The sequence below is a fragment of the Natrix helvetica genome, assembly GCF_964273705.1.
Source record: "Natrix helvetica genome assembly, chromosome: 8".
NCBI classification, from domain to species: domain Eukaryota; kingdom Metazoa; phylum Chordata; class Lepidosauria; order Squamata; family Natricidae; genus Natrix; species Natrix helvetica.
Genome location: NC_138559.1, coordinates 26,226,068 through 26,249,669, shown reverse-complemented (window position 1 = coordinate 26,249,669; position 23,602 = coordinate 26,226,068). Strand labels below are relative to the sequence as shown.

The 23,602-nt window shown below is 51.0% G+C and overlaps 1 protein-coding gene across 3 annotated transcripts; it reads left to right on the top strand.

The window, feature by feature from the left end:
* Positions 1-80: 80 nt before the first annotated feature.
* Positions 81-23,157, top strand: LOC309396092 (alpha-1,2-mannosyltransferase ALG9-like). 3 transcript variants are annotated; one of them, XM_081960855.1, is made up of 18 exons: positions 893-1,216; positions 1,667-1,823; positions 3,114-3,317; positions 4,124-4,282; positions 7,783-7,921; positions 9,221-9,355; positions 10,634-10,704; positions 11,960-12,048; positions 12,910-13,045; positions 14,214-14,301; positions 14,860-14,965; positions 15,462-15,584; positions 16,295-16,449; positions 16,648-16,777; positions 17,062-17,209; positions 18,031-18,160; positions 19,184-19,314; positions 21,801-23,157. In XM_081960855.1, the coding sequence occupies exons 1-18, from the start codon at positions 1,039-1,041 to the stop codon at positions 21,922-21,924; spliced, it is 2,403 nt and encodes an 800-aa protein (XP_081816981.1). In that variant the 5' UTR covers positions 893-1,038; the 3' UTR covers positions 21,925-23,157. The 3 variants fall into 3 exon arrangements, with proteins under 3 accessions (XP_081816979.1, XP_081816981.1, XP_081816980.1); XM_081960854.1 differs by lacking the exons at positions 893-1,216; positions 1,667-1,823; positions 3,114-3,317; positions 4,124-4,282 and adding an exon at positions 6,440-6,696; XM_081960853.1 differs by lacking the exons at positions 7,783-7,921; positions 9,221-9,355; positions 10,634-10,704; ... (9 more) ...; positions 19,184-19,314; positions 21,801-23,157 and adding an exon at positions 4,572-5,807 and having other exon boundaries at positions 81-1,216.
* Positions 23,158-23,602: the final 445 nt, after the last annotated feature.

The window sequence follows — 23,602 nt, the reverse complement described above, 5'->3', positions numbered from 1 at the left end:
GTGACGCGCAAAACGGTCGACCGCGCTTCGGGAGCCCTTTGGGAGGGGCGGGGCTGGGAAGGGGGAGGAGGGGGAGGGAGCGAGCGGAGAAGTTTAGAGTAGTTTTGCAGTATTTTTTAAATCCTTCCCCCCCTCTTTTCCTTGAATTTGTTTTATAAATTGGTCAGAAGGGAATTTGGGAAGGGGGATAAAAATAGATAAAAATAGACACCTGCTGGGTGTGGGTGCCGTACCCATCATCCCCAGCCAGGTGTCAGCCTGTCCTTTTCTTTCCTCTCCCAATGAATCCAGAATATAATAGTGATAAGAATAGTAATGTAATATATTACAATAATATACTAATATAATATAACATAATGTATTACAATAATATAATATATCCCACCCACCCAATCCCCGGAGTGTGGTTTGAAAGAAAGCAGTGGAATGAAACCGTAGGTTGATAGGGCTGGAAGGGACCTTGGAGGTCATCTAGTCCAACCCCCTCTGCCGAAGGCAGGAGGCCTCATATTCTGGATAAATTTTCCAGGTTTTTTTTTCCTTGAAAATCTCCAGCGATGGAGCCACCACAATTCGGGGAGGTAAACTGTTCCCTTGATTGATTGTTCTGGCTCTCAGGGAATTCCTCCTTAGTTCCAGGCTGCATTTCCCTTTGATCAGCTTCCACCTATTGCTTCTTGTGCAAAAACAACCTGGACTGTGACAGTTTTCCTCCTTGGTTTCACTCCTGCAGCATCCTTGGAGGTAGTTTTGGCAGAAAACCAGGATCTTTTCTCTAATCCAGCAGGAGGTGCTTCCTGCACGTTTGGGGGCACAGCTCCCCAGTTTGCAAGCTATTGGCCAGGCTGGCTGGTGCTGAGTGAAGCTTGGTTGTTTCTCTGCTATAGAACAAGGGATCTGGTGGAGCTCACAGCTCCTTATTTCCTGTTCCAAAAATGATTCAACCGATTGCCTCAGGAGCAACAGATTAAAGGAGCAGAATCCCCTGAAGTCTTCTACAATCCAGATTCTGGCTTTTGTCCGTGATCGTTTTCCTCCATGCAACGTCAACTAGCATGTTTCCTCCTGGTTGGGGAAGGAAATTTTTCCTTCTCGGTCCATCTGTACAAAGCAAGAGGCTGCGACACTCATATTATTGCCACCTGCTATGGTAGTGAAGAGTCTATATCTGAACAATCTTTCACCAAATCCAACGTACAGTTTCTGAGAGACAAAGGTAAACGATCTGTGGGGGAAGCAGTATTGTTGTTGTTATAAACTTTTATTCATTAAACAGGAAACTCATTCAACTGAACATTTAAAAATGCATCACAAATATTATTGACTGGCACTGATGGTTGATACAGGTTGCTGCCAGAATCCTAGGTATCAACTAAGTACCTTCTTTAAAATATATGATGTTCCGAGTAGTGCAGTTTTTTGCAGTTCCACTGGTGCTATTGCAGGAAGCTGCAATTTCTTGACACATTTTATAAAATTCTTGGACATGGTACCAAGTGCTCCAATGACAATGGGAATCACTGTCACATGTTTCATCCATAATCACATATTATTATTGTAGTTGTTATCCTTATATTTTGTTATTTTTGTTATCCTTATATTTTGTTTATCTGGGAAAAAAAACAAAGTGTTAAACTGTGCATTATTATTCTTTTTAATAATCCAGGTGCCGAAGTCTACTTTTCTGTCAACTGCACAAAACTGAAGGAATACTTCTTGCCGGCTATGAGGGATTTCGACCGTATTTATTTCAATTTCCCCCATTGTGGGGAAAAGGCTGGAATAAAAAAGAACAGGGAGCTTCTTGCCAAGTTTTTCTGCAGGTGAGAGAAAGCGAAACTGCATAATTTTTTCTGGTTCCATGTGCGTGCCTGTTTCAAGACCATTATGTTTTGCATTAGAAGCCTCAAAATATAGATGCCAGGAAGATAGAGCTACCTTTTGAACTTCCCTGCAGAGACATCTTTGTTCATCTTAAGAGCTTTGTGTAAAGAGCTGCTGGATAGGCCATGGTATGGGCAGGAGAAATATAATTGAGGATTCCTATGACTTTTGTTCTTCCCTGTACGCACTGTAGGTTTACTGGTCCACAAGAGAAAGCGTCCTCACTCATTGCATTACGGGGTACGACCCCGGCTTGACAGCCGTGGATACAAAGACATTACAGAGTGTGATGAGCACAGCACAAAGCATTGTGGGCTGTCCCCTGATACCACTAGACGACATCGCTAGGGCTCGCTGCCTTAGAAGAATGGGGTACATCCTCAGGGATGACTCACAGCCTGGTCAGCCCTTCTTTATTTTCCTGCCATCCGGAAGGAGATGTAGAAGCAGAGGCAGAAACAGGCTGAAGAACAGTTTTCATCTGTGGGCTGTCAGACTCCTGGATGAAAAATAACTCTACAACAGCAGAGTACAGTGATGGCCAAACGTTTCGGCACTGAGTGCCCAAATCAGAACGTGCTTGCATGGATTTGCCAAAAACCCAAATACCAGCTGGCTGGTGCATGTATGTCTGGGTTTGGGCTGGTTTTAGGCCATTTTCCAGGCCATTTTGGGGGTCATTTTCAGGTTCATTTCTGGTGGTTTTCCAGCTCTCCAGCATCCGTGAAGACCAGCTGGTCGATGTGCACGTGCATGCTGGAAAGCAGAAGAGCAGCTGGCGATAGCGCGCATGCCCGCAGAGAGGGCTCTGTGTGCCACCTGTGGCGGGTGTGCCATAGGTTCGCCATCATAGGCATAGTATGATTGACTTGCTGGGCCTTTGCAATATGCAGTATGTTTGCCTGGTGCCCTGGGACTGGGGGTTTGTTAGCAGGATTCACTGGCCTGGGGATTTTCTTTTTGTCTTTCACTGTGAGTTGTATTGTGTTGGGGAGCGAAGGGAAGGGGGGGGGCAGGAAGGGAGGCTCAGCCAATCTCACGGTACACATGTTGTGCTCTGACAATAAAGGTTTGAAACTTCTGACAGCAAAGATTTTTATGCAAGACAATGTTTCCGAAGTTGGCTGAAAAGACTCCTTTGGAGCTGTTTTTCCTTCTTCTGAGAAGGACAGCTTGCTGCATTAGCTCCGTGGCAATGACACCCCTCTGTGTGTGTGTGTGTGTTCCAGCTGTGCAGATGTTCTGGCAGAGAAAGGAGACGTCCACGTGGCACTTTGCAAAGGACAAGGGGGCACCCCTGCAGACCAGCCAATGCGTGAATGGCACAACAGCTGGCAAGTTGCGGAGATGGCAGCAGAAGCAGGATTTATCTTGAGCGGCATCGAGCCGTTTAATGTCAGAGATGTCGGTGGATATAAATGTACAGGCTACAGGTAAGCCGTGGTTGGTCCTATGCCAGTTGCCATCTTGGATGTTGCCCAAGAAAGGGCCTTATTACCAAATGCTCCTGTTTCCTTTGCATCATGCAAATTCTGTGGGTGAGAACTGCACATACAGGATTCATCTCTTATAAAACTAAAATGTCCCATATTTAAATTTCTATTACCTCTAGCACAGAAGATTTATGGCCCTGTTGGTTCTCGGGCCTTTGTGGGAGGCAAATTTATTGGAGATTAAATTTTTAGTAAAACCCTATACAAATCTTGGGAATAATCAGGGCTATATAGCAGGGGTGTCAAACTCTATTTCATTGAGGGCCACATCAGGGTCGTGTTTGACCTCAGAGGGCTGGGGTCGGCGTGACCAGCTCGACATCACTCGTGTCAGGGGCGCCTGTGGCAGCCCGAGCGCTCTGCCAGCAAAAACGGGCTGCCAAGCTCTGTTTTCGACTGCGACAACCTCCTGCAACCCTCTGCCAGCAGAAACAGAACATAGGGCTACCAGCGGCCGTCATGAGCTCCATTTCCAGCTGCGATGGCCGCCTGCAACACACTGCCAGTAAAAACGGAGATCGGGAGGGCTGCCCACGGCTCTCGTGCGCTCTGCTTTTGCTGTCAGAGGGCCGGTCCTTCACTGTTTCCAGGGCAGCCCCACAAGCCAGATCTAAGCGCCCCGCGGGCTGGATTGTTGACATTCTGAATTTTGGATTCCATTGTTTTGGTTTTGGTCGGTTCAGCTAATTGTAGAAATGAAAAGCACAGATTCTTCTGCCTCCAAACTTCATCGGCTTTTTTCCTAGGAATTGGGATAAATCTTTCTGCCTAGAAGGCGCTCTGAATCACATATTCACCCGGAGTGTGCCATTTCTGCATTCTCAACCTTCGATTTGCAAAATGGAGCTGGAAGGCGAATCAGTGTCCTGCCAAATTCCACAGATGTTCCTAGAGAAGATAAGCAGGTATGCAGCTGAATTCCCAGATCCTTGGAGTCTGATCTCTGCATAATGTAATCAGTTTGGCTAATGGGTGTGCTCTTAAAGGGAACATTCCTTTGGAATCCAGATGCCTTTTGGACTGATATCTGAGCAACTGGAATAATACTAACGAATAGGCTAAAAAAAATCGTAACACACTTCACATTCACTACTCCATCAATAATTTGCTGTTTTTGAAAGTGCAATGTCTGAGGTTAGTGGCTTGCCTTGTTTAATACTTCTTTCTTCCTAATATTTTTATAACCTGAACTAGGAACTACTTAGGCATTCATTCGAAGCATCCCGTGAGGACTATAAATGAAAAACTAATCGATGGCCTCGGCAGATCGTTCGCAGTTCAGAAGGCGAATTCTTCCTTTCCCTTGGTATTCAAAGACAGAACTGCTTCTCCTTCATCAGACGCCTTTTGGATGGTTCCTGTCGCCAAAAGTCACCCTGAAATCAAGTTTTTAGCTTCTAAAAGTGATACCGGAACGGATGAGGACCAGGATTTGAGTTGGACCTTAGGACAATATTACCTTCGGCCTTCCCTGTTGGTTTTTCTTCATTCTATTGTAAAGCAGAGAGATTTTTCTCCTCAGAGTTTGCTGGCCCTCAGTGGACTGGCTTTTAAAAAATGCAAAATTTCTGTTCACGTGCCGCCTATTTTTCACGAGTGCCTCTTTATCTGCGCAGTTAAGGAAGATGTAGAAGACGCGCAGCTCCTGGTGGAAAGCCTCATGGGCACATTAAATTCTTTACTCCCATCATCGGAGGTTAAATTGGACTCCCTGAACCAGGAGCCAGAAAGCAGTCAGCAGAATATCTTTCTACCTTCTTACGGACCGTTTCTGCTCAACCCAAAATACGCTGTGACTGTGAGCTGCCAGGGCTTTGATTCCAACCCAAAGGAATTTCGCGTTGGGACAATAAGTACCGTTCGGTGGCAACCATCAAACATTCATCAAAATGCGGTTTGCGTTTCTTTGAACCTCGATCTTCTGGCGATGTGCGCCTCCCGCATTTTTGACTGGCGGATGCTCTGGACTTCGGACGAGCGTTTCGCGGGTCAGTTTTTTGGGGGCCGTTTAGGCGTTTTCCAGAACTTTTCCCTCCACCCGCCAGCCTATGTGCACGACATCAGCTTCTGGCTTCCAGAGGCGGAAACATTCCGCGAAATCCAGTTCCACACCATTGCCAGGTGTGCGTCTTTGGACACGGTTGTGTCTATCCAGCTGCTGGACTGTTTTCGGCACCCGAGCGCCCCACACGCCACCAGCCTGTGCTACAGGCTCACCTACCAGTCTTGCGATAAAGCGCTCTCTCGCCCCCAGGCGGCGGCCATGCAGATGGCCCTTAGGGAGGAGCTGCAGCGCCGTCTCCGGGTGGTTGTTAGGTAGGAGGACCAGAAGGAGAACTTGGCTGGGCCGGTGATGCGGGCGAAAGAGGAGGGCGGGGGGAGGTATGTCGGATGTGTTGGCCGCCTCGAATTATTTATAAAAATAATGAAGCTGGAATTTAAATAAAATAAAAGTTTCCCCAAAGGGGCAAGGTTTATTTATTTACTTATGGAATGTATTTATTAGTGTTGGAAGAAATGTCCTGCTGCGTTCGTTTCCAAGTGGGGCTGAAGGGATCTTTGTTATGTAGAATAGACTGGCCCAGGCTTTTTAATGGCCCATTGACAAAGGTGGGGACTATTAAGAATGAACCTGCTTCCTGCCTAAAAACACGTTTCTCCATTTCTGATCCAGGAAAACATACTATTCTGCCTTGTCCATATTTCCCGGGATATTTCATTTTTCTAGAGAGGGGTGGGTCTTTAACTTCCTACATTAGATTGAACTGCATAAAAACAGCAAGCATCCATCTCCATGAAAGCAATACGATTTTGCAGCAATGACAGCAGCAAGAGCAATCATTTGAAGAAATAAACAGTATTTGTCTTTCGCAGTTGCAGCGCCCGATTGCAATGGGCAAATTGGGCGCAATGGAGAAAAGCAATCTCGGGGAAAGCAATTGGGGGGCGGAGGGACATGCAAATGAGAGTGGAGCTCTTCCCACTAGGCGCTGCTGCCGCCCCGCCTATGGGACTTCGTGCCTTTTACACGTCGCCCGTCGCTGCACCAAAGCGCCGCGCGAGCCCGCAAGAGCAAGACGTGGGATTAGTGGGGAAGGAAAAAAGTAATTGCGCCTGCGCCGTGCCCGCACTGAAGATGGCGGCGAGCGGCGTCGCGTCCCCGCGCTGATCGCCACGAGCCCGGCCGCCTGCCCACACTCGGCATGGCAGCCAAGGGGGCCCGGCACCGGCCTCGATGGGGCGGCGGGGATTCGGCGGCGCCCGCCCGGCAGCGAGAGGGGCCTCCGCCTCCGCCGGGCGCCGAAGAGAACAAATCCGAGTAGGGGCCGAGAGCGGGGAGGGACAGCCTGGTTTCTGCCCAGCGGGCGCTCTGGGAGGGCTGGACTACAACTCCCATCACCCCTTAGGGTCTTCAGCCTTCCATTAGAAGGTGGGAGGTACTGAGGGGTGATGGAAGTTGTAGTTTACTGCACCAGGCTTTGAAAAGGGGAGTGGGTTGGTATTTCGTGTGCTGTTAATGGGACGAGGGTCTTAAGGGCTGGCCTGGAGGGGTAAATGGAGGGGGGCATAGGGGCAGAAAGGAAGGACCCCCATTTTTTGGGAGGGGTGTAGAAGGAATGGGATTGCACCCCTTTTAATTCAAATCTAATCCATTTAGTGGCCAGCCTTAGAGTGCCCACCCTAGGCACATCAACAACAGGAAAGGTATCTTAAAAATTTCTCCCATCCACAAATCATAATTTTGCAAATAATAATAATGATGATGATGATATCTAGGATGCTGGAAGCAAACCGCATCAACCATTAGCACTAGTCATTGATATTTCTGATGCATTTTTGAATGTTGAGTTGACCGAGTTTCATGTTTAATGAATAAAGTTAATAATAATAATAATAATAATAATAATAATAATAATAATAATAATAATAATAATAAAAAACAGTTCCTAGGTCCTTGGTTAGGACTCGAGCTGTTGAGCTACCAACCAGCCCCAAAGGGTCCACAAGTCTTGGAGACCTCTGATTATTTAAAATAATATAAAGATAAATGAGATTCAGATCCAAGGGAGCATTTTCATCCCATGATTGACCTTAGATGCCTTCAGAGGTCCCCAAACATGGCGACTTTAAGACTTGTGGACTTCAACTCCCAGAATCCCCCAATTCATGGCTGACTGAGGAATCTTGGGAGTCGAAGTCCACAAGTCTTAAAGTTGCCAGGTTTGGGGACCTCTGTACGGCTTAAATGCCCCAATTTGGTCCTCTGGTTCCCTTCCATCAGCCTTTCTGGATGCTCCATTGTCTCCCAAGCAGCAATCTTTTCCTCCTCTCTCTCATTTCTCTCCTCGCTTTCCCTCTTCCTTAACTTACAGGGTTAATAAAAGCCACTTTGCTTTTCCCTTAGATCCTCAGGAACCAAAGCGGGTCAGGTCTGGGCTCCTGAAGGATCAACAGCTTTCAAGTGTCTAATCTCAGCCAGATTCTGTGCAGCTCTGCTAAGTAATATCTCTGACTGCGATGAAACCTTCAACTACTGGGAACCTGTGAGTATTGCCCTTGCCTGTGATGATGATAATAATACCTCTTCTTAGCTGGCAGGGGAGTGAATGTTTCATCAGCCTCTTTAATCGCTTGCTGGATTTAAAGGTCTTGACTTGGTCTCAGCTGAACCTTTTGAAACGAGGTCACGGATCCTGGAGAGCAGCAGTCACCAACTGGTCATTCAGCCCCAGCACCAGATAGAGCAAAGGTCACCAACTGGTGGTCCTCGAGTAAATTTTGGTGGTCCGCAGAAAAATTATTTGTATTTTTTATATTGCACTAAATCAGGGGTCTTCAAACTACGGTCCCTGGGCTGGATACGTGCAATGAACATTTGTGTTGCTGCAGAGAGTCTCTCCTTTTGGGGTCTTTTTGTGTGGGTCGGAGTGGGGGCAGAAATTCAGACTTGGGGTCTGGAGGGAAGCGTCGTTGGTGGCAAAGAGCTGGAAGGCCTCGTTCCAGTGGGACTGCATCATGGCCTGGAACTGGCTGACCATCTCCACCCGCTGAGCCTCCAGGCACCGGTACCTGGCCTTGCACTCCCACAGGTCTTCCCTCTGCTTGGAAAGCCTATGCTCGTAGTCCTCAGTGAGGTGCTTCTGCTGAGCTCCTTCTCGGTCAGATCCAATTTGAACTGAGCTGTTTTGCCAACTCTTTCTCCCGGTGGCGGCTTAGCTCCAACAAAGGTTTCCTGCTGTGCCCCCATGGAGCCCAGGCAGGCAGGCGAGCAGTGGCTGGGAGGGGAGGGGCGAGCAGAGGCTGGTGAGGCATCCCTTGACGTGAGTGACATCACGTTGGCCACTCCCATCATGACCACCTGGCCACACCCACCCAGCTGGTTGTTAGATGGATCGTATTAGTGGTCCATGGAATTTAAAATTATGAATTTAGTGGTCGCTGAGGTCCGAAAGGTTGGTAGAGATTAGTTTCTTAGGGAAATCATCAGGGTACCAAAATGCCTCCCATTTTCTTCTTGATGACTGACAGGTATCCCAAAGGTACTTTTCTAAAAGGCACCTGGAATTTCTTGGTTTTTTTTTCTTTGTTTGGCTTCTTCGGTTCTTCCTGGATGAGAAGAGAAATGTTTTCCAAAAACAACGCCCCCTCCCCCCCCCAGAAAGTCCAGTTTCCTTTTGGTGTGTGCGTGTGTGTGGGAAAACATCTTTGGGACAACCACGATTTGATGATCGAGACATTCCATGGACACTTTGACAGCTACTGGCTGGGTGCTTAGTATTCTTCTTTGTATGTTGTAGAAAGCAAAATGTTGGACATTTTTTTGTTGTGAGTTTCTTTTATAGATGCACTACCTCGTTTACGGCAAAGGATTCCAGACCTGGGAATATTCTCCTGTTTATGCCATTCGCTCCTACGCGTACCTGTGGCTCCATGCTCTGCCGGCCCTCTTCCATGCTAGAGTCCTCCAAACGAACAAGGTAACACGAATCGCAGTCACATGACCCAGGGATGTTGCAAATGTTCGTAAATGCGGGCCAGTCGCCGAAAATGCAGGTCACAAATCCCTTTCCAAAAATGTCCATCCTAACTTTGAACTCGACGCAGTGGCTCAGTGGCTAAGATGCTGAGCTTGTCGATCAGAAAGGTCGGCAGTTTGGTAGCTCGAATTCCTAGCGCAGCGTAACAGAGTGAGCTCCCGTGACTTGTCCCAGCTTCTGTCAAACTAGCAGTTCGAAAGGACGTAAAAAATGCAAGTAGAAAAATAGGCACCATCTTTGGTGGGAAGGAAACAGCGTTCTGTGCGCCTTCGGCATTGAGTCATGCCGGCCACATGACCAAAGAGACGTCTTCGGACAGGGCTGGCTCTTCAGCCTTGAAACGGAGATGAGCACCGCCCTCTAGAGTCAGGAACGGCTAGCACATATGTGCGAGGGGAACCTTTGCGTTTAACTTTGAACGGTTGCTAAGTGACCAGTCGTAAGTTGAGAACTCCCTGTATGCATTAGCTTTTCTTTCTTAAGCCCGCTCTGTCGTAAGTCCCTTCTCTCGTGCGATTCCTTCTTTTGTGTTCCTGGCCAGCAGGTAGAGCTCTTGTCCCATTTTTTAACGTTGTGTGTTGTCGAGCTGGGCTCTGTGCTTCTTTTCCTCTTTGGGGGAAGTTGCAGCTTTCTTGGCAACTCCACCATGCCCGGACTGGGGGGAAAGTCGCATAACGGGAGGGAAGCAGCTCCAAGGCCTCCGATTCTTCTCTTTTGCACCCTGACCAAGAGTGAAATCCTCCCAGTTTGGCCCAGTTCAGCTGAACCAGTAGGGATGATTGTCCCTGGTTCTGCAAACCGGTAGTAAAAAAAAAAAAAAAAACTTCCGAGGATCGGCGGCTCAGCTGTGAGCGGTGCGATCATCGGAAGCTGTTTTTTCTGCTTTTTAAAGCATTGTATTCCTGCTGGTTCGAGCAAATAGGCAGGAAAAAAATGCTTTAAAAAGTGAAAAAAAGTTGGTCGTGCCCATCCCAGTCACATGACCTCCCCCCCACAAGCCACGCCCACAGAACAAAGACATTTAGGCTTCACCACTGACCCCCCCAACTCAGGTCTAATCGAAACACGATTTTAGTCAGCCTAACGGACCTACCGAATGGCAAACCGGATCGAGTTGGGACAACAAAGGAAACCTGATAGTTTTATCGTTCTGCATTTTGTGTGAACACAACCAGTGTCTGTTTCTAGAAATGTTGTAACCGGAACTGTCCTTCCCAGGTCCTCATCTTCTACTTCCTGCGATGCCTTCTGGCCTTCCTGAGTTGCGTTTGCGAGCTTTATTTTTACAAGTGAGTATCGGTCAGGGCCTCCTCGGTTATCTCTGTGCACAGTATCTCTGTGGGAGGGACATTTCCCCCTCGGCTGTGCAATGTTCCCCATTTAATGACCCTGTAATTCCTTGCGGGGTGGAGTCGGGGCAACTGAATGGAGCTAGCTGAGTGTTGTTTACTGGCCAGATGCCCTTCCCGTCGCCAATGCAGAGTTTTATTCAGCAGATATATATTCTCATTGTGTTCGGAGAGAGAAATATTAGCCTCTGTCTAGGATCGAACTAACAGTCTCCTGATTATGAGGAAAGGGCTTCCCCTCTAGGCCACTGCATCAGGGGGGGTTTCTACCGGAGTTACTGCTGGTTCGGTGCATGCGCGATTTGCTTCAGGTTGCTTCTCTCCTTAATTAGTTTCCATCCATTGCTTCTCGTCCTGCCCTCAGGTGCTTTGGAGAATAACTTCACCCTTTCTTCTTCGTGCAGCCTCTTAGCTTTAGCTTAGCTTAGCCTTAGACCGCTGGAGTACTTGCTCACTTCCACTCTGTTTTACTTTTGCTCCGGAGTCTTCCCCAAGCAGCACACGTCTGTTTTATCCCTGAGCTACAACTGGAGCTGCTTGTGCAGAATGCCTGGCCTGCCTTTTCCAAGGCTGGGGGATCTCAGCTAGGTCAGCAGCGGTGGGCTGCACTTACTTTAACGACTGGTTCCCCCAAAATGTGAACAGCTGCACCTTCCGCACTTGCACCCAACCCCTAAAACAGGGCTTTTCGATTGGGGGGGGGGGTTCCTGCACATCAGCTAGGTCAGCCACGGTTAGTAGAACAGGGGAGGCGCACAACTCAGCTTGGCTGCAGGGTGGGGTGAAAGAGATATCTAGGACTGGGTAGTGGGTGGGCGGGCGGGGCCAACCAATGCTTGGAACTACCGGTTCGGGCGAACCGGTCCAAGTAGGCAGCAGCCCACCACTGTAGGTGAACCTTCCTTAAATGCTTGGCACCAGAGGTGGCATTCAGTAGGTTCTGACCGGTTCTGGCGAACCAGTAGCGGACATTTTGAGTAGTTCGGAGAACTGGCAAATGCTACCTCTGGTTGGCCCTGCCCCCATCTATTCTCAGCCTCCCGAGTCCCAGCTGATAGGGAGGGAATGGGAGTTTTGCAGTGACCTGCCATGCCCACCAAGCCACGCCCACAAAACTGGTAGTAAAAAAAAATGTGAATCCCACCACTGCTTGGCACCACCAGAACAGGCTCTGATTCCCTCCTCTGTTTCCCAGGGCAGTGTGCAAGAAGTTTGGGCTTCACGTGAGCAGGCTCATGCTGGCTTTCTTGATTCTTAGCACCGGGATGTTCTGCTCAGCCTCAGGTAAGTTAAGAACAGAGTCCGGCAGGGACCAATTTTGCAGTTCAATTAAGTACCTCCAGGTTTCAACTTAGGGTCGCCTAACTGGGGCTGGAAAAACCCTTAGTTAAGCAGTGCAGTCCTTAAGCAAGGCATCACAGGACCGCCTCCAGTTCTACAACCTTGTTTGCCACTGTCACTAAATGAATCAGGTCAGGGAAGGCAATCTGAGAGTGCTGAGGTGGGAAGAGAGAGAGAGAGAGAGAGGTGGAGCATGGGCTGTCCATCAGACTTCAGTTGGAGAGTCAACCGCCCCCATGTCTGGAGATGGACGAGGAGGAACAGCTGGGTGCCTGATGTACGGCTGTGCAGAAGGCAGAGGAGAGGAGAGCAGCAGAAATCTATGGGCCGGTCCTTGGGACGGAAGACCCACCGCTGCTAGCAAAGCCCCACCCTAGCTCTGGGGATAAAAGGCAGGGGACGGAGGTGAATAATTGGTGTAGCAAATAACTATTCATCTCCCTGCCGGTCAGCCACAGATAGCCTGCACGTCCGAATCCTGTCTGGGAATGATCGGAGTTCTTGGACTCTGCAGTCCTTCTGAGCAGGTGTGTGTCTGCTGCTGGAGGAAAGCGAGCGCACCTTCCAGGACTTCCTTTGCAAGTGTGGGAAGAGAGAGAGAGACTTTGGGTGTGTTTGGCCAGCTCAGGGCGAAAGGGAGCAAGCGTCACTTTCCAAGTAGGACGTAGAGACTCCGTAGCCCGCGGTGGGAGGGAGCGGCTGCAGCGCTCCTAAGAAAGAGAGCCTTTCATGAACCACAAAGAGCTTGTCGGGTTTGGGGACTGTCCGGGTGCCGAATTCTCTCCTGCTTCCTCTTCTTTGCAGCCTTCCTTCCCAGCAGCTTCTGCATGTACTGTACCATCGTAGCCATGACGGGCTGGTACATGGACCGAACATCGTTGGCAGTCCTGGGTGTGGCCGCCGGAGCCATTGTGGGTTGGCCGTTCAGCGCAGCACTGGGGTAAGTGGGAGTCAGAAGGGGGGGGGAGGATGGATGTCGGAAGTGTTTCAGGGAGGCAGGCCGTGAACAGCAGCGTCCGGAGATGCGTTTCTCAACCGTGGTGACTTTAAGGTGGGTGGGCTTCAGCTGTGCTGGCGGGGGATTTCTGGGAATTGAAGCCCACCCATCTGAAAGTTGCCAGGATTGAAAGGTTCAACTCCGGGGGCTCATTTGGGGACTGGGATTCGAAGATGCTTCTAACTAGGTAAGAACAGCAGTGCTAGGCTTTGCAGAGTGGAAGAGGATTGTGGGGTCCTTGGTGCTCTCTGAGCCTGGGTGTTTTCTTACAGACATTTCATGACCCAACTAGGTAACATCATCAGTGCTAGAAGGGAGTGGGGTTTGCTCCATTGATGTACTGGTGGCTGGCTGCGTCAGTGTTGGTGGGAATCACCTTGGTGCTTCCTTGATTAGGCTGCTGGTGTTGTGGCCCACTGGCGGCCAGCAGAATTGGTAGCAGAGTCAGACAGGGAGGAGGTTGGGGAGGAACATGGGCCAGTCCTGGGGGCTGGGAAAAGCTCAGGCGAGGGCTCTGTGTTGGAGGCAGAGAGGCAGAGAGACAGCAATGAGGCAGAACAACAGCTGGAGCCTGTTCCCAGTGTGCACATGCGCAGAGCTGCCAGAAGACAAGAACAACTAAGAAAGCAGGGTCAACTTAGGAGTAGAGGCACACCTTGGAGGTGATTGGCCCCTCCCCATAGGAAACAAAAGAGGAGTGAATGGGGAGGGAGCTTTTGCAGGAAACAATTTGTTCCTTCAATCGTTTCAAGAGTGGAAATTTCTGTTTGTCACTATAAGAGACTCTGTGCCCAGTTTTGCCTTGCCCTGCCTTTGGAAACTGGTTATTTGGCAGTTCGCCAAGCGAGATAAGGTTCGTGTTGATAAACATTCCTCTGAAAGACGGTTTGCGAAGCCTGGCTGACTGTGAATGAAAGGAATTCACAGTCCTGTAAATAAAGGAGGATTATGCCAGGACCAAGATGCTTGTTAAGGAAGCCTGGTTCAGAACAGTTGGTTACTCTTGGACTGAGTTGGAATTTCCTCGACTGGGGTGTTGGGTATTACGTTGAGCTGCAATAGTTTCCCGCACCTCCCCTAATAACTTCCGCCTGGATCTTCCGTTGGGCAGCCTCCCAATTGCCTTTGACTTGCTGGTCCTGAGAAGACGTTGGAAGAGCTTCCTGCAATGGTCTTTGGTGTCCCTGCTGGTGTTTCTGGTGAGTCTTCCAAGGTCGTCCCGGGGGGAGGAGGGGGCTCCTCTCAACCCTTCGCTCTTGGTGGGCTTCTACATCGCCCTTTGCCCTCGAGGACAACAACCCGTCCTTCCCTAAGCTAAGGAGCCCTTCTGTCCTTCTGTCCGAGGTGGCCTTCACATTATGTAACAACCAGTTCGCCTAGTGCAGAACCGAAAACTTTGCTCGCTCACGGGCACGCCTTCCGCACTTGCGCACAGCTTCAAACACACAGCGATTTCACGCACGCGGCTTCCAGCACACCTTGTCCACACCCGCGGGGAGTAGAGCAGGCGAGGTGTGGAAATCCGCTGGGCTGCGTGTGGACGGGGCGAGCGAGCCAGAGAGGGGGGCATATAGGAGGGGATAGCACCAGGGCCAGTGGCGGTCGGAACTATCCATACGGCAAACAAGTCTGAACCGGCGGCAGCGCACCTCTGCGTTCTGCCCGGCATTTTCCAAACGGGGGGAATCCAAGTGCTGACGCGACACGGTCCAGAGCGGAGGACAAAGCTCTGAATGGTGGCTTGTTTCTCAACCAAGGTGCCCATGGTGGCCATCGATAGCTACTACTATGGGAAGCTGGTGGTCGCCCCTCTGAACATCATCTTCTATAACGTCCTCACCTCACACGGGCCGGACCTTTATGGTGAGTCTACCTGCGGGCAGGAGGAAGCGTTTGGGGGCGGTGGTGGGGTGATCGCACCGTCTTCCTTCCCCCTCCCCGGGTTTCATTTCCCCATAGAAATAAAACTTGGCTTGTTGGAAGTCAACCCCCCCCCCCCCGTGCATGTGCCCTGCCCCCGCGCACACTCCCCATTTTTGGCTTCCAGGTTGGCGCAGGGGCGCGGGGGGATGCATGCATGCCCGTGAACCCCAAAAATGCTATGCGTGTGCTCCCAGCATGTGCGGAGCCCCTGTGCATCCACACGCCTCCCTGCATGTACTCCTGCGCATGCGCGGCAGAGACCCGAAGTCCAGCTGGCCGGTGAGGCGCACGCGCATGCACAGTAGAGCTGTGCTGGGGCTATGGCTGGCGTCCCCGCAGAGTGCCACCTGTGCCATGCGTGCCATAGATTCGCCATCACGGGGATAGGGCCTCCTGGGAGCTGCTGACTCTTCCTCCTTCGCTCCCTTCCTCGCAGGCACGGAGCCCTGGTCCTTCTACTTCGTCAACGGCTTCCTGAACTTCAACGTGGCTTTCGTCCTGGCCTTGCTGGCCTTGCCCTTGACCTGCCTGATGGAGAGCCTCCTGCAGAAGTTCCGTGGTGAGCCCCGTAGACCTCAACCCCGTGGGTGGTGGGGAAGAGTCCCTGGGCAGACTGGCCCAGCCTCTGTCCCTGCCTCCATAGAGGAAGCATCGGGATGACCTGCTCTAACCAAAGGCTTCCAAGCATCGAAGACCTTCTTCGACTTCCTCGTTCAGGAAAGAGGCTGCCCCCTCCATCCAAAAAGCCCCCTCCTCCATTTATTTATTCCTAGTTGATAACCCAGCGTAGCCCGGGTATGTATTTGTCCCAATCTTGTATTAGAGGGAGCCACCTTGTGGAGTACTGCGAAGCCGTTACCATCGCAACTCCACTGTGCTGTACAGTAGAGGCCATTTTAAGGCACAACAGGCTGTATCTTAACAGAACCTGAATCCGAAATGCACACTATCACTGTCAAAAGTACTGTGACTTGACACTATAGATATAATTCAGTCCTTTTCATTTCAGCGGCCCAGGCGTTCCAGAGTTATGCTGGAAACCACGTACACGGACACACACTTATCCATTTTTATAGAGAGAGATTATTTATTTTATTCAATTTTTATAAGGTGACTCTGGCCGGCTTACAGCTTATACAAAGACAAATGGAAAAATGAAGTATTGAGACCATGCAAATAGACATTTTAAGCCTCTACCAAACCCCTCCCCTCCCATGTTTCCTCCTCCTTTCTGCCACTGACCCTCTCCTGGTCTGTCCCCTCTTCCAGTCCAAAACCTGGGCCGCCCCTACTGGCTGACGCTTTCTCCCATGTACATCTGGATCCTGATTTTCTTCAGCCAGCCCCACAAAGAGGAGCGGTTTCTGTACCCCATCTACCCCCTGATTTGTCTCTGCGGAGCGGTGGGGCTCTCGGCTCTCCAGGTGTGCTTTGGGGGCAGGAGCAATGTGGGGCAGGGGGGCAAGAGAGGAGGGATGGGGGGGGTTTCCTCCCAGTGGGCCTTACTTTTGAGCAAGGGTCTCCTCCAATGGCAACTTTAAGACTTAGGGACTTCAACTCCCAGAATTCCCCAGCGCTCATGTTTTTCCTCTCTCCCGTCCCGTCTCCCCTCTCCCCTCCAGAAATGTTATCACTTTGTCTTCCAACGGTATCGTCTGGAGCACTACACCGTCTCTTCCAACTGGTTGGCGCTGGGCACCGTCCTGGTCTTCGGCCTGCTCTCCTTCTCCCGCTCGGTGGCTTTATTCAGAGGTGGGTTTAGGCAAAGCAAGGGGGGGATCCTGGAGTCTACGACCGATGGGTGAGAGGAACGATGAGAAGACTAATCGTAATAGTAATGCAGCTTTAGTGAATAGTTTGACAGTGGGGAGGGAATTAATTGTTTAGCCGAGTGATGGCATTCAGGAAAAAAAATGTCCTTGTGTCTAGTTGTCTTTGTATGCAGAGCTCTATAATTTTCAAAGGATTGCCATTTTTTTCAGTAGCTGTTGCCAACTTCTCCTCTTTCCCCCTCAAATGCTACTTTTGCTGCCCAGGTTACCACGGGCCTCTGGACCTTTACCCAGAGTTCCACAGAATTGCCACAGATCCTACAATCCACACCGTGCCCGAGGGCAGGCCAGTCCACATCTGTGTCGGGAAGGAGTGGTACCGGTTTCCCAGCAGCTTCGTCCTCCCGGAGAAGTAAGTTCCTGGTCCAAAATGAAGTTTGATTACTGCCTGGGGGCACAAGGGGCACCCATCATGCTAGCAGTAAGGGGACCCTGCCTGGGCCACAAAGCCCCAGGAGGCAGGAAGCGATAGAATCACAAAATCACAGAGCTGGAAGGGACCTTGGAGTTCTTCTATTCCAACTGAGTCGGACAGTGAGGAGGTGGGGGAGGAAGATGGGCCAGTCCTGGAGTCTGGGGAAGGCTCTGAGGAGGGCTCTGTGTCGGAGGCAGAGAGGGGACCAGGGCCGTATGCCAGTTATCAGCTGCCTTCAGAGTCAGACATCAGTGGGGCAGAGGAACAGCTGGAGCCTGTTCCCAGTGTGCGCATGCGGAGAGTTGCCAGAAGACAAGAATAACTAAGAAAGCAGGGTCGACTTAGGAGTAAAGCCACACCTTGGAGGTGATTAACCCCTCCCATATGGAGCATAAGAGGAGCGAATGGCGAGGGGGCTTTTGCAGGAAACAATTCGTTCATTAGGTCCGGAAAGTCCTGTTGGTGATTATAAGAGATCCTCTGCCAGGTTTTGCTTTGCCCTGCCTGTGGAAACTGGTTATCTGGCAGCTCTTCAAGCGAGATAAGGTTCGTGTGGATAAATACTCCTCTGAAAGACTGATTGCCAAGCCTTGCTGACTGTGAATGAAAGGAATTGACAGCCGTGTAAATAAAAGGGGTTTTGCAGGGACCAAGACTCGGCTTCTTTCTTTCCAAGGAAGCCTGGCTCAGAACACTTCCTCACTAAAAGCCCAGAACGCCCTTTATAAAAACATCCATTTCCCCCTTTTTTCCTGCAGCTGGCAGCTCCAGTTCATTGCCTCCGAATTCCGGGGCCAGCTGCCCAAGCCGTTTGCCAAGGGCCCGGGGGCCACCCGCCTCGTTCCCACGGACATGAACGATCAGAACCGAGAAGAACCTTCCAGATACGTAAGTGGGGCCTGTCTTCTTTTCACCTAGGCCTGTCTCTCGTGGTGCATCATCACCCTCCCCTCTGCAAAAGGGGGACCAGGTCTTGCCGGTTTGACCCGTGACCTCTGTGCCCCTCGGTAGGTTTAGGGCAGGGGTGTCAAACTCCATTTCATTGAGGGCCGCATCAGCATTGTATTTGACCTCGGGGGTGGGGGTGGGGGGGTGGATGTGGCCAGAGTGGGCATGGCCAGCTCGACGTCACTTGTGTTGGGGGGCCTGGGGTGGCCCAAGCACTCTGCCAGCAAAAATGGGCTCCCAAGCACCATTTTTCCGCTACGACGGCCTCCTGCAAGAGCAATAACAATAGCCCTTAGACTTATATACCGCTTCATAGTGCTTTTACAGCCCACTCTAAGTGGTTTACAGAGTCAGCATAGTTGCCCCCAACAATCTTGAGGAGGAGGAGGGGGAAGAGGAGGAGGACTGTGGGGTCTTTGAGCTCGGTGGTTTTCTGCAGACATTTCATCACCCAACTAGGCAACATCATCAGGGCTAGAAGGATGGTGTTTCTACCCCGAGGGTGCTTTTTCCCCAAAAGATTCAGATTAGATTGACAGAGTTGGAAGGGACTTTGTAGGTCATCTAGTCCAGCCCCCTGCACAAGCAGGCGACCCTACGCCATTTCTGACAGATGGCAGCTCAGTCTCTTCTTAAAAGCCTCCAGGGATGAGTCTCCCACAACTTCCGAAGGCAACTTTTCCTCCAGGGGTTTGATTGTCCTCACAGTTAGAAAGTTTAGAAGATATTTTTATTGGACTCGCTGATAACTGGTTTTGGTTTTGTTTGGAAACGTTTCACTTCTCACCCAAAAAGCTTCTTCTTCAGTTTAATTCATTCCTCGGCTCCATGTTTCTAGCGCTGATGATGTGACCTAGCTGGGTCATGAAACGTCTGCAAGAAAAAGAGTCTTTTTCTTGGAGGGGGTTCCTCTGATTGAAGTCAAGAGACCCTCACCCTCATCAAGGCTCTTTCCTTCTGCAGTTCGACATCTCCAAATGCCACTACCTGGTGGATCTTGACAGCCCCGACGAAGCTCCCCGGGAGCCCAGGTACGCGGCTAACAAGGAGGAGTGGATCACAATCGCTTACAAGCCTTTCCTGGATAGTTTAAGGTGAGAGGCCAGGGCACGCTGGCAGTGCGGGGAACCCTGGGGCTCCTTGTGGGTGGAAAGGCTTCGGATGCCAGCTTGGGCGATCGGATGGTGTCGTGTCAGAGCAGCTGCCATCTTCAAGCCAAGAAGGGTTGGTTTCCCAGAGTTCTGACCGAGGCTTCCCAAGAGCAGGAATCAAACTCCTGGTCCCAACAAAAACCCCTTTTATTAATTGGCTGTGAGTTCTGCTCATTCCCATCTAGCAAAATCTTTCAAGGGAGGATTTACAGTCACAGACCTTCTCTGGCTTGGAGAGCTGCCAGGCCGATCTCTGCAGACCTTGGCAAGGAGTCTCGGAGATTCACCAACCAATGAAGCAACTAATGGTCTCCTGCAAACTCCACTCCCCTTTCGCTCCTCTTTTATTTCCCCTGGGAGGGGCCATTCATCGTCCCCCTGTGGCCTTACTCCCACGTTTACCCCTGTTCTTTAGCCGGGGGGGAGAAGAGGAAAGGGGAGGAAGAGGGAGGGAGGAAAGGCAGAGGAAGGAAAGGAAAGGAAGAGGGAGGGAGGAAAGGAGGAGGGAGAGGAGGATGGAAGGAGGGAAAGGAAAGGAAAGGGAGGGAAGAGGGAGGGAGGAAAGGAGGAGGAGGAAGTAGAGGAAGGAAGGAGGAAAAGGAAAGAAGAGGAAATTTGAAGGAAGGGAGGAAAGGACAGAGGGGAGGGAGGAAGGAAAGCAAGAGAGATAAGGAAGAAATGTGTGATGAAGGCAGAGGGAGGAAAGGAGAAGGAGAGGAAGGAGGAAGAGAGGAAAGGAAAGGAAGAGGAGAGAGGAGAGGAAGGAAGGGAAAGAAAAGGAGAGGAATTGGGGGAGGAAACGAAAGGGGGGAGAGGAGAGGAAAGGAAGGAGGGGGAGGGGAGAAAAGAAGGAAGAGGAGATGAAGGGAGGGAAGGAGAGGAAAGGAAAAGGAAAGAGAGAAATATGCAGGGAGGGAGGGGAGGTGCTGGAGGAGTATGCAAAAAGGGTGAATGCTCCCCCCAACTCCTCAGGGGGGGCTTTGTCCTTCTTGCAAGGGCTGCTCAGCTCCTCCTCTCCCCTCCCCCCCCAGATTCCTGCTGGCTGAGCTGGGAGCTTCTGGGAGAGCCGAGTCTCCGGCTGACGTCACCGGGAGCCCCAAAGGCAATTCTCCCTTGGCTTCCATAAATGGGGCTTTAATTGAATTAGAGAACACTCTCAGCCATCGACTAATTACGGGGCCTGGCTAGCAGCTCCCTCTGGGCGCCCTGACCCCTGCGTTGGCAGCAGGAAGGCCTGGGGCTCCCGGATGGGGTCCAGCTGCCCCCACCCATCCAATTTTCCTTCCCCCCCCCAGTGCTTCCAAGGGAGGCAGCCCTCCTGCATCTCAAGCCCACGGCCAGCTTTCTACCAAGCTGCTTGGGACCCCCCCCAAAAGCTGTCTCCCCTTCAGGCCAAAGTGGACCTCTAGACTTGAGCAAGGATGGGGGGGGGGCTTTGCCTTGGGTGGAGGACAAGGGACGGCCTTCCTTCCCCCGCGAGGTGACCATGGAGACCCAGTCGAATGAGTCACAGGGCAGAGCCAGCAGCTTTGAGGGAACTAAGTTTCAGTTCCGTTGAAATTCGGCTCCCGCCATTCCTTTCCGGCTGTTTTGTCATCTTCCGTGTCACGTCAGAATATCACTTCATCGTCTCCCCTGTCCCTTTAAGACTTGTGGACTTCAGCTCCCAGAATTCCCCTGGGCTGGGGAATTCTGGGAGTTGAAGTCCACAAGTCTTAAAGCTGCCGAGGAGGGAGACCCCCCGCCTTAAGGGACCCCATCCAAGGTTCTTATGCGTCTCTGTGGCCTCCGCAGCTTCCACCATGACTTGGGAAGGCATGTAGATGGTCTTGACGTAGATAGGCGATCCGTCCACCTAGTGCTTCCCCCGTGGGCTTCCTCTCTCCCTCCATCTTCCCTGAGTCTTTACGCTGCCCGGGTTTGGGTTGGTGCTGGGGCTCAGGACCCCGGACAGCACCCCGACGTTTGGTGTAGCTGGTGAAGTCTCTTAAGGGAGATTTGGGTTAATGTCAGGGTTCCAGATAACATCCAAAAGTAAATCAGTCCAAGGCAAAGGATTCTTCAAAGTTCCAATTGATGAAGAGAGCCATGTTGGCACATCTGGGAAAACCCGAATCTGAAGACTTCCCGGTTTTCCCCACCCAGTTGAAAGTTCAAGATCCTGCCCTCCCCACACCCACAAGTCCATCCCATGGTCCAATCTCCCACTGCCACCCTGGCAGTTCAACCCATCCAGTTCCGGTCAGGTACAGAGCCAAAGGATGACCTTGGCTTTCTAGAAAGAATTTTGTTATGGCTTCATATCATCCAACTCCGTACAATCCCCCCTCCCATTTTCCCACAATAGAATAATAGAAAGTGTGGCAGGCCAGAGACCCAAAAGAAAAGAGGGCTGCAGTCCTGACACCTTTCTCATTGTCTTCTTCTAGATCCTCAAGGTTGTTCCGAGCTTTCTACATTCCTTTCCTCTCCGACCAACACACGAAATATATGAACTACACGATCTTGAAGCCTCGGCGGCCGAAACTCGGCCGGAAGAAATCGGGAGCCTAACAGGCTGAAGTAGATTCTCAGCTTCCTCTTCGAATTTCTGTGATCCTCTTCCCCACTTTTGCAAGTTCTGGCCTAAAAGAGCTTGGAAGGAGAAGAAGAAAAAGGAAGAACACACAAAAAAAAACTTTCTGTGTTTGTGACCGCTTCCCATTTTTTCGAGCGGCTGTTTTTTCTGCAAGACGCGGAAGAGATCCAGTGGCTCCTTTTCAGAAACATCCCCCGGGAAAATACTTACAAGGTGCTCTTTAATTCTGGGGAAGGGAACCAAAAGATCCGACTGGATTCCTGGCTGCAGAGGGGGGCTGGGCTGGGCCGGGCTGCGGGGGGGCCCATTTTCAAACAACCCCCCTCCCCCCCCATCTCAGTGATGGCAAACCTTTTCGGCACCGTGCCCAAATTGGAAGGTGTGTCCATGTGTTTGCGCGCATTGCAGTGCTGAAATCCTGAAGACCAGCTGCTTGGCACACGCATGCCTGGTTTGGGGCCATTTTTCAGACCGTTTTCAGGCCACTTTTGGGGACAAAAACGGCCTGAAAATGGTCCAAAACGGCCTGAAAAGGCCCCCAAAACGATCTGAAAACGACCTGTTTTTTTGGCCATTCTCTGGGCTGTTTTTGGTGCTCCGGCACCTGCGAAGACCAGCTGGCAAGGGCGCCCGTGCCCCTAGAGAGGGCTCTGCGTGCCACCACTGGCACGTGTGCCATAGGTTTGCCATCATCTCATACCCCTCTACTTGCCCCGGAGCAAACGCTTCATCTGGCGTTTTGAGAGGCCTCGCCAGCTCACCTCTAAACATCTGTGAGAAAGGACGAGGCTCCTCTTTGATTGTGGGGAGGGGGCGGTGTGCGGGGGGGGGTCTTCATTCTCAGCCTGAGCCAGAATAATTTGCACTTGCGGAAATTGCGCTGTTCAAGCAAAACCCGTGTGACGACGGGCATTCGGTTTTTCAAAAGCGCCGCCGTCTTTCTCGCCCGCCTGTTCTCCCCCCCCACCTTTTTTAAAGGATTTTTTCTTTTGGGACTCTTTGCCCGGTTCTGGATTCGTCAATGAAACATCTTGCCTGGATTGTATTTCTGGATCTGGAGAGGGGAGGGGGCATCCAATGCTGATTGTCCTGTGCGTTGCCCTCCACCCACCCACCCACCCACTGTTGGCTGTGAAATACGGTTTCGTTCCAGGCCACCCGATCTGGGGTTCTGTAAAACTTCCGTGTTGATTAAAAAGAAAATTGGCCTTTTGGTGTTGAGTGTGGCCTACACACACGCGCACACACACACACACACACACACACACACACACGGTCTGTTTGGCCAGCGGCCGGCCAGAATTGGCACAACCGCTGCTGGCTGGCAAGGAAGTTGGCTTTTCATTCTCGTTTTCTGCCAGTCACAAGGTCTCATTCCCACACACAGAAGACAAGGAAGCCTTCTAATAGGTAAGGCTGTTTTTGCCAGCAAGGGGTTGGCACCTGCCAACAGATTTGCTCTTGGATCCAATATGGTGCCAGGTGAGAGAAGACGAGAACCCATGGTTCCCTGCAGGACCAAGGTAGATAGAGCAGAGGTTTTCAGGCAGAAAATATAGGAGAAAAGGCCGTGTGGCAAGAGAATTGGGCAGCGTCTTCCTTTGCGTTGAACCGAGATTTGGCTCCTAAACAGTTACTAGAGCAGAGTTTCTC

Excerpts from the sequence above, each read along its gene's own strand:
- LOC309396092 (XM_081960855.1), top strand. The coding sequence starts at position 1,039 with ATGCAACGTCAACTAGCATGTTTCCTCCTGGTTGGGGAAGGAAATTTT. Across the intron at positions 7,922-9,220 it reads CCTTCAACTACTGGGAACCT|ATGCACTACCTCGTTTACGG; the intron begins GTGAGTATTGCC and ends TTTCTTTTATAG. Across the intron at positions 19,315-21,800 it reads CCTTTCCTGGATAGTTTAAG|ATCCTCAAGGTTGTTCCGAG; the intron begins GTGAGAGGCCAG and ends GTCTTCTTCTAG.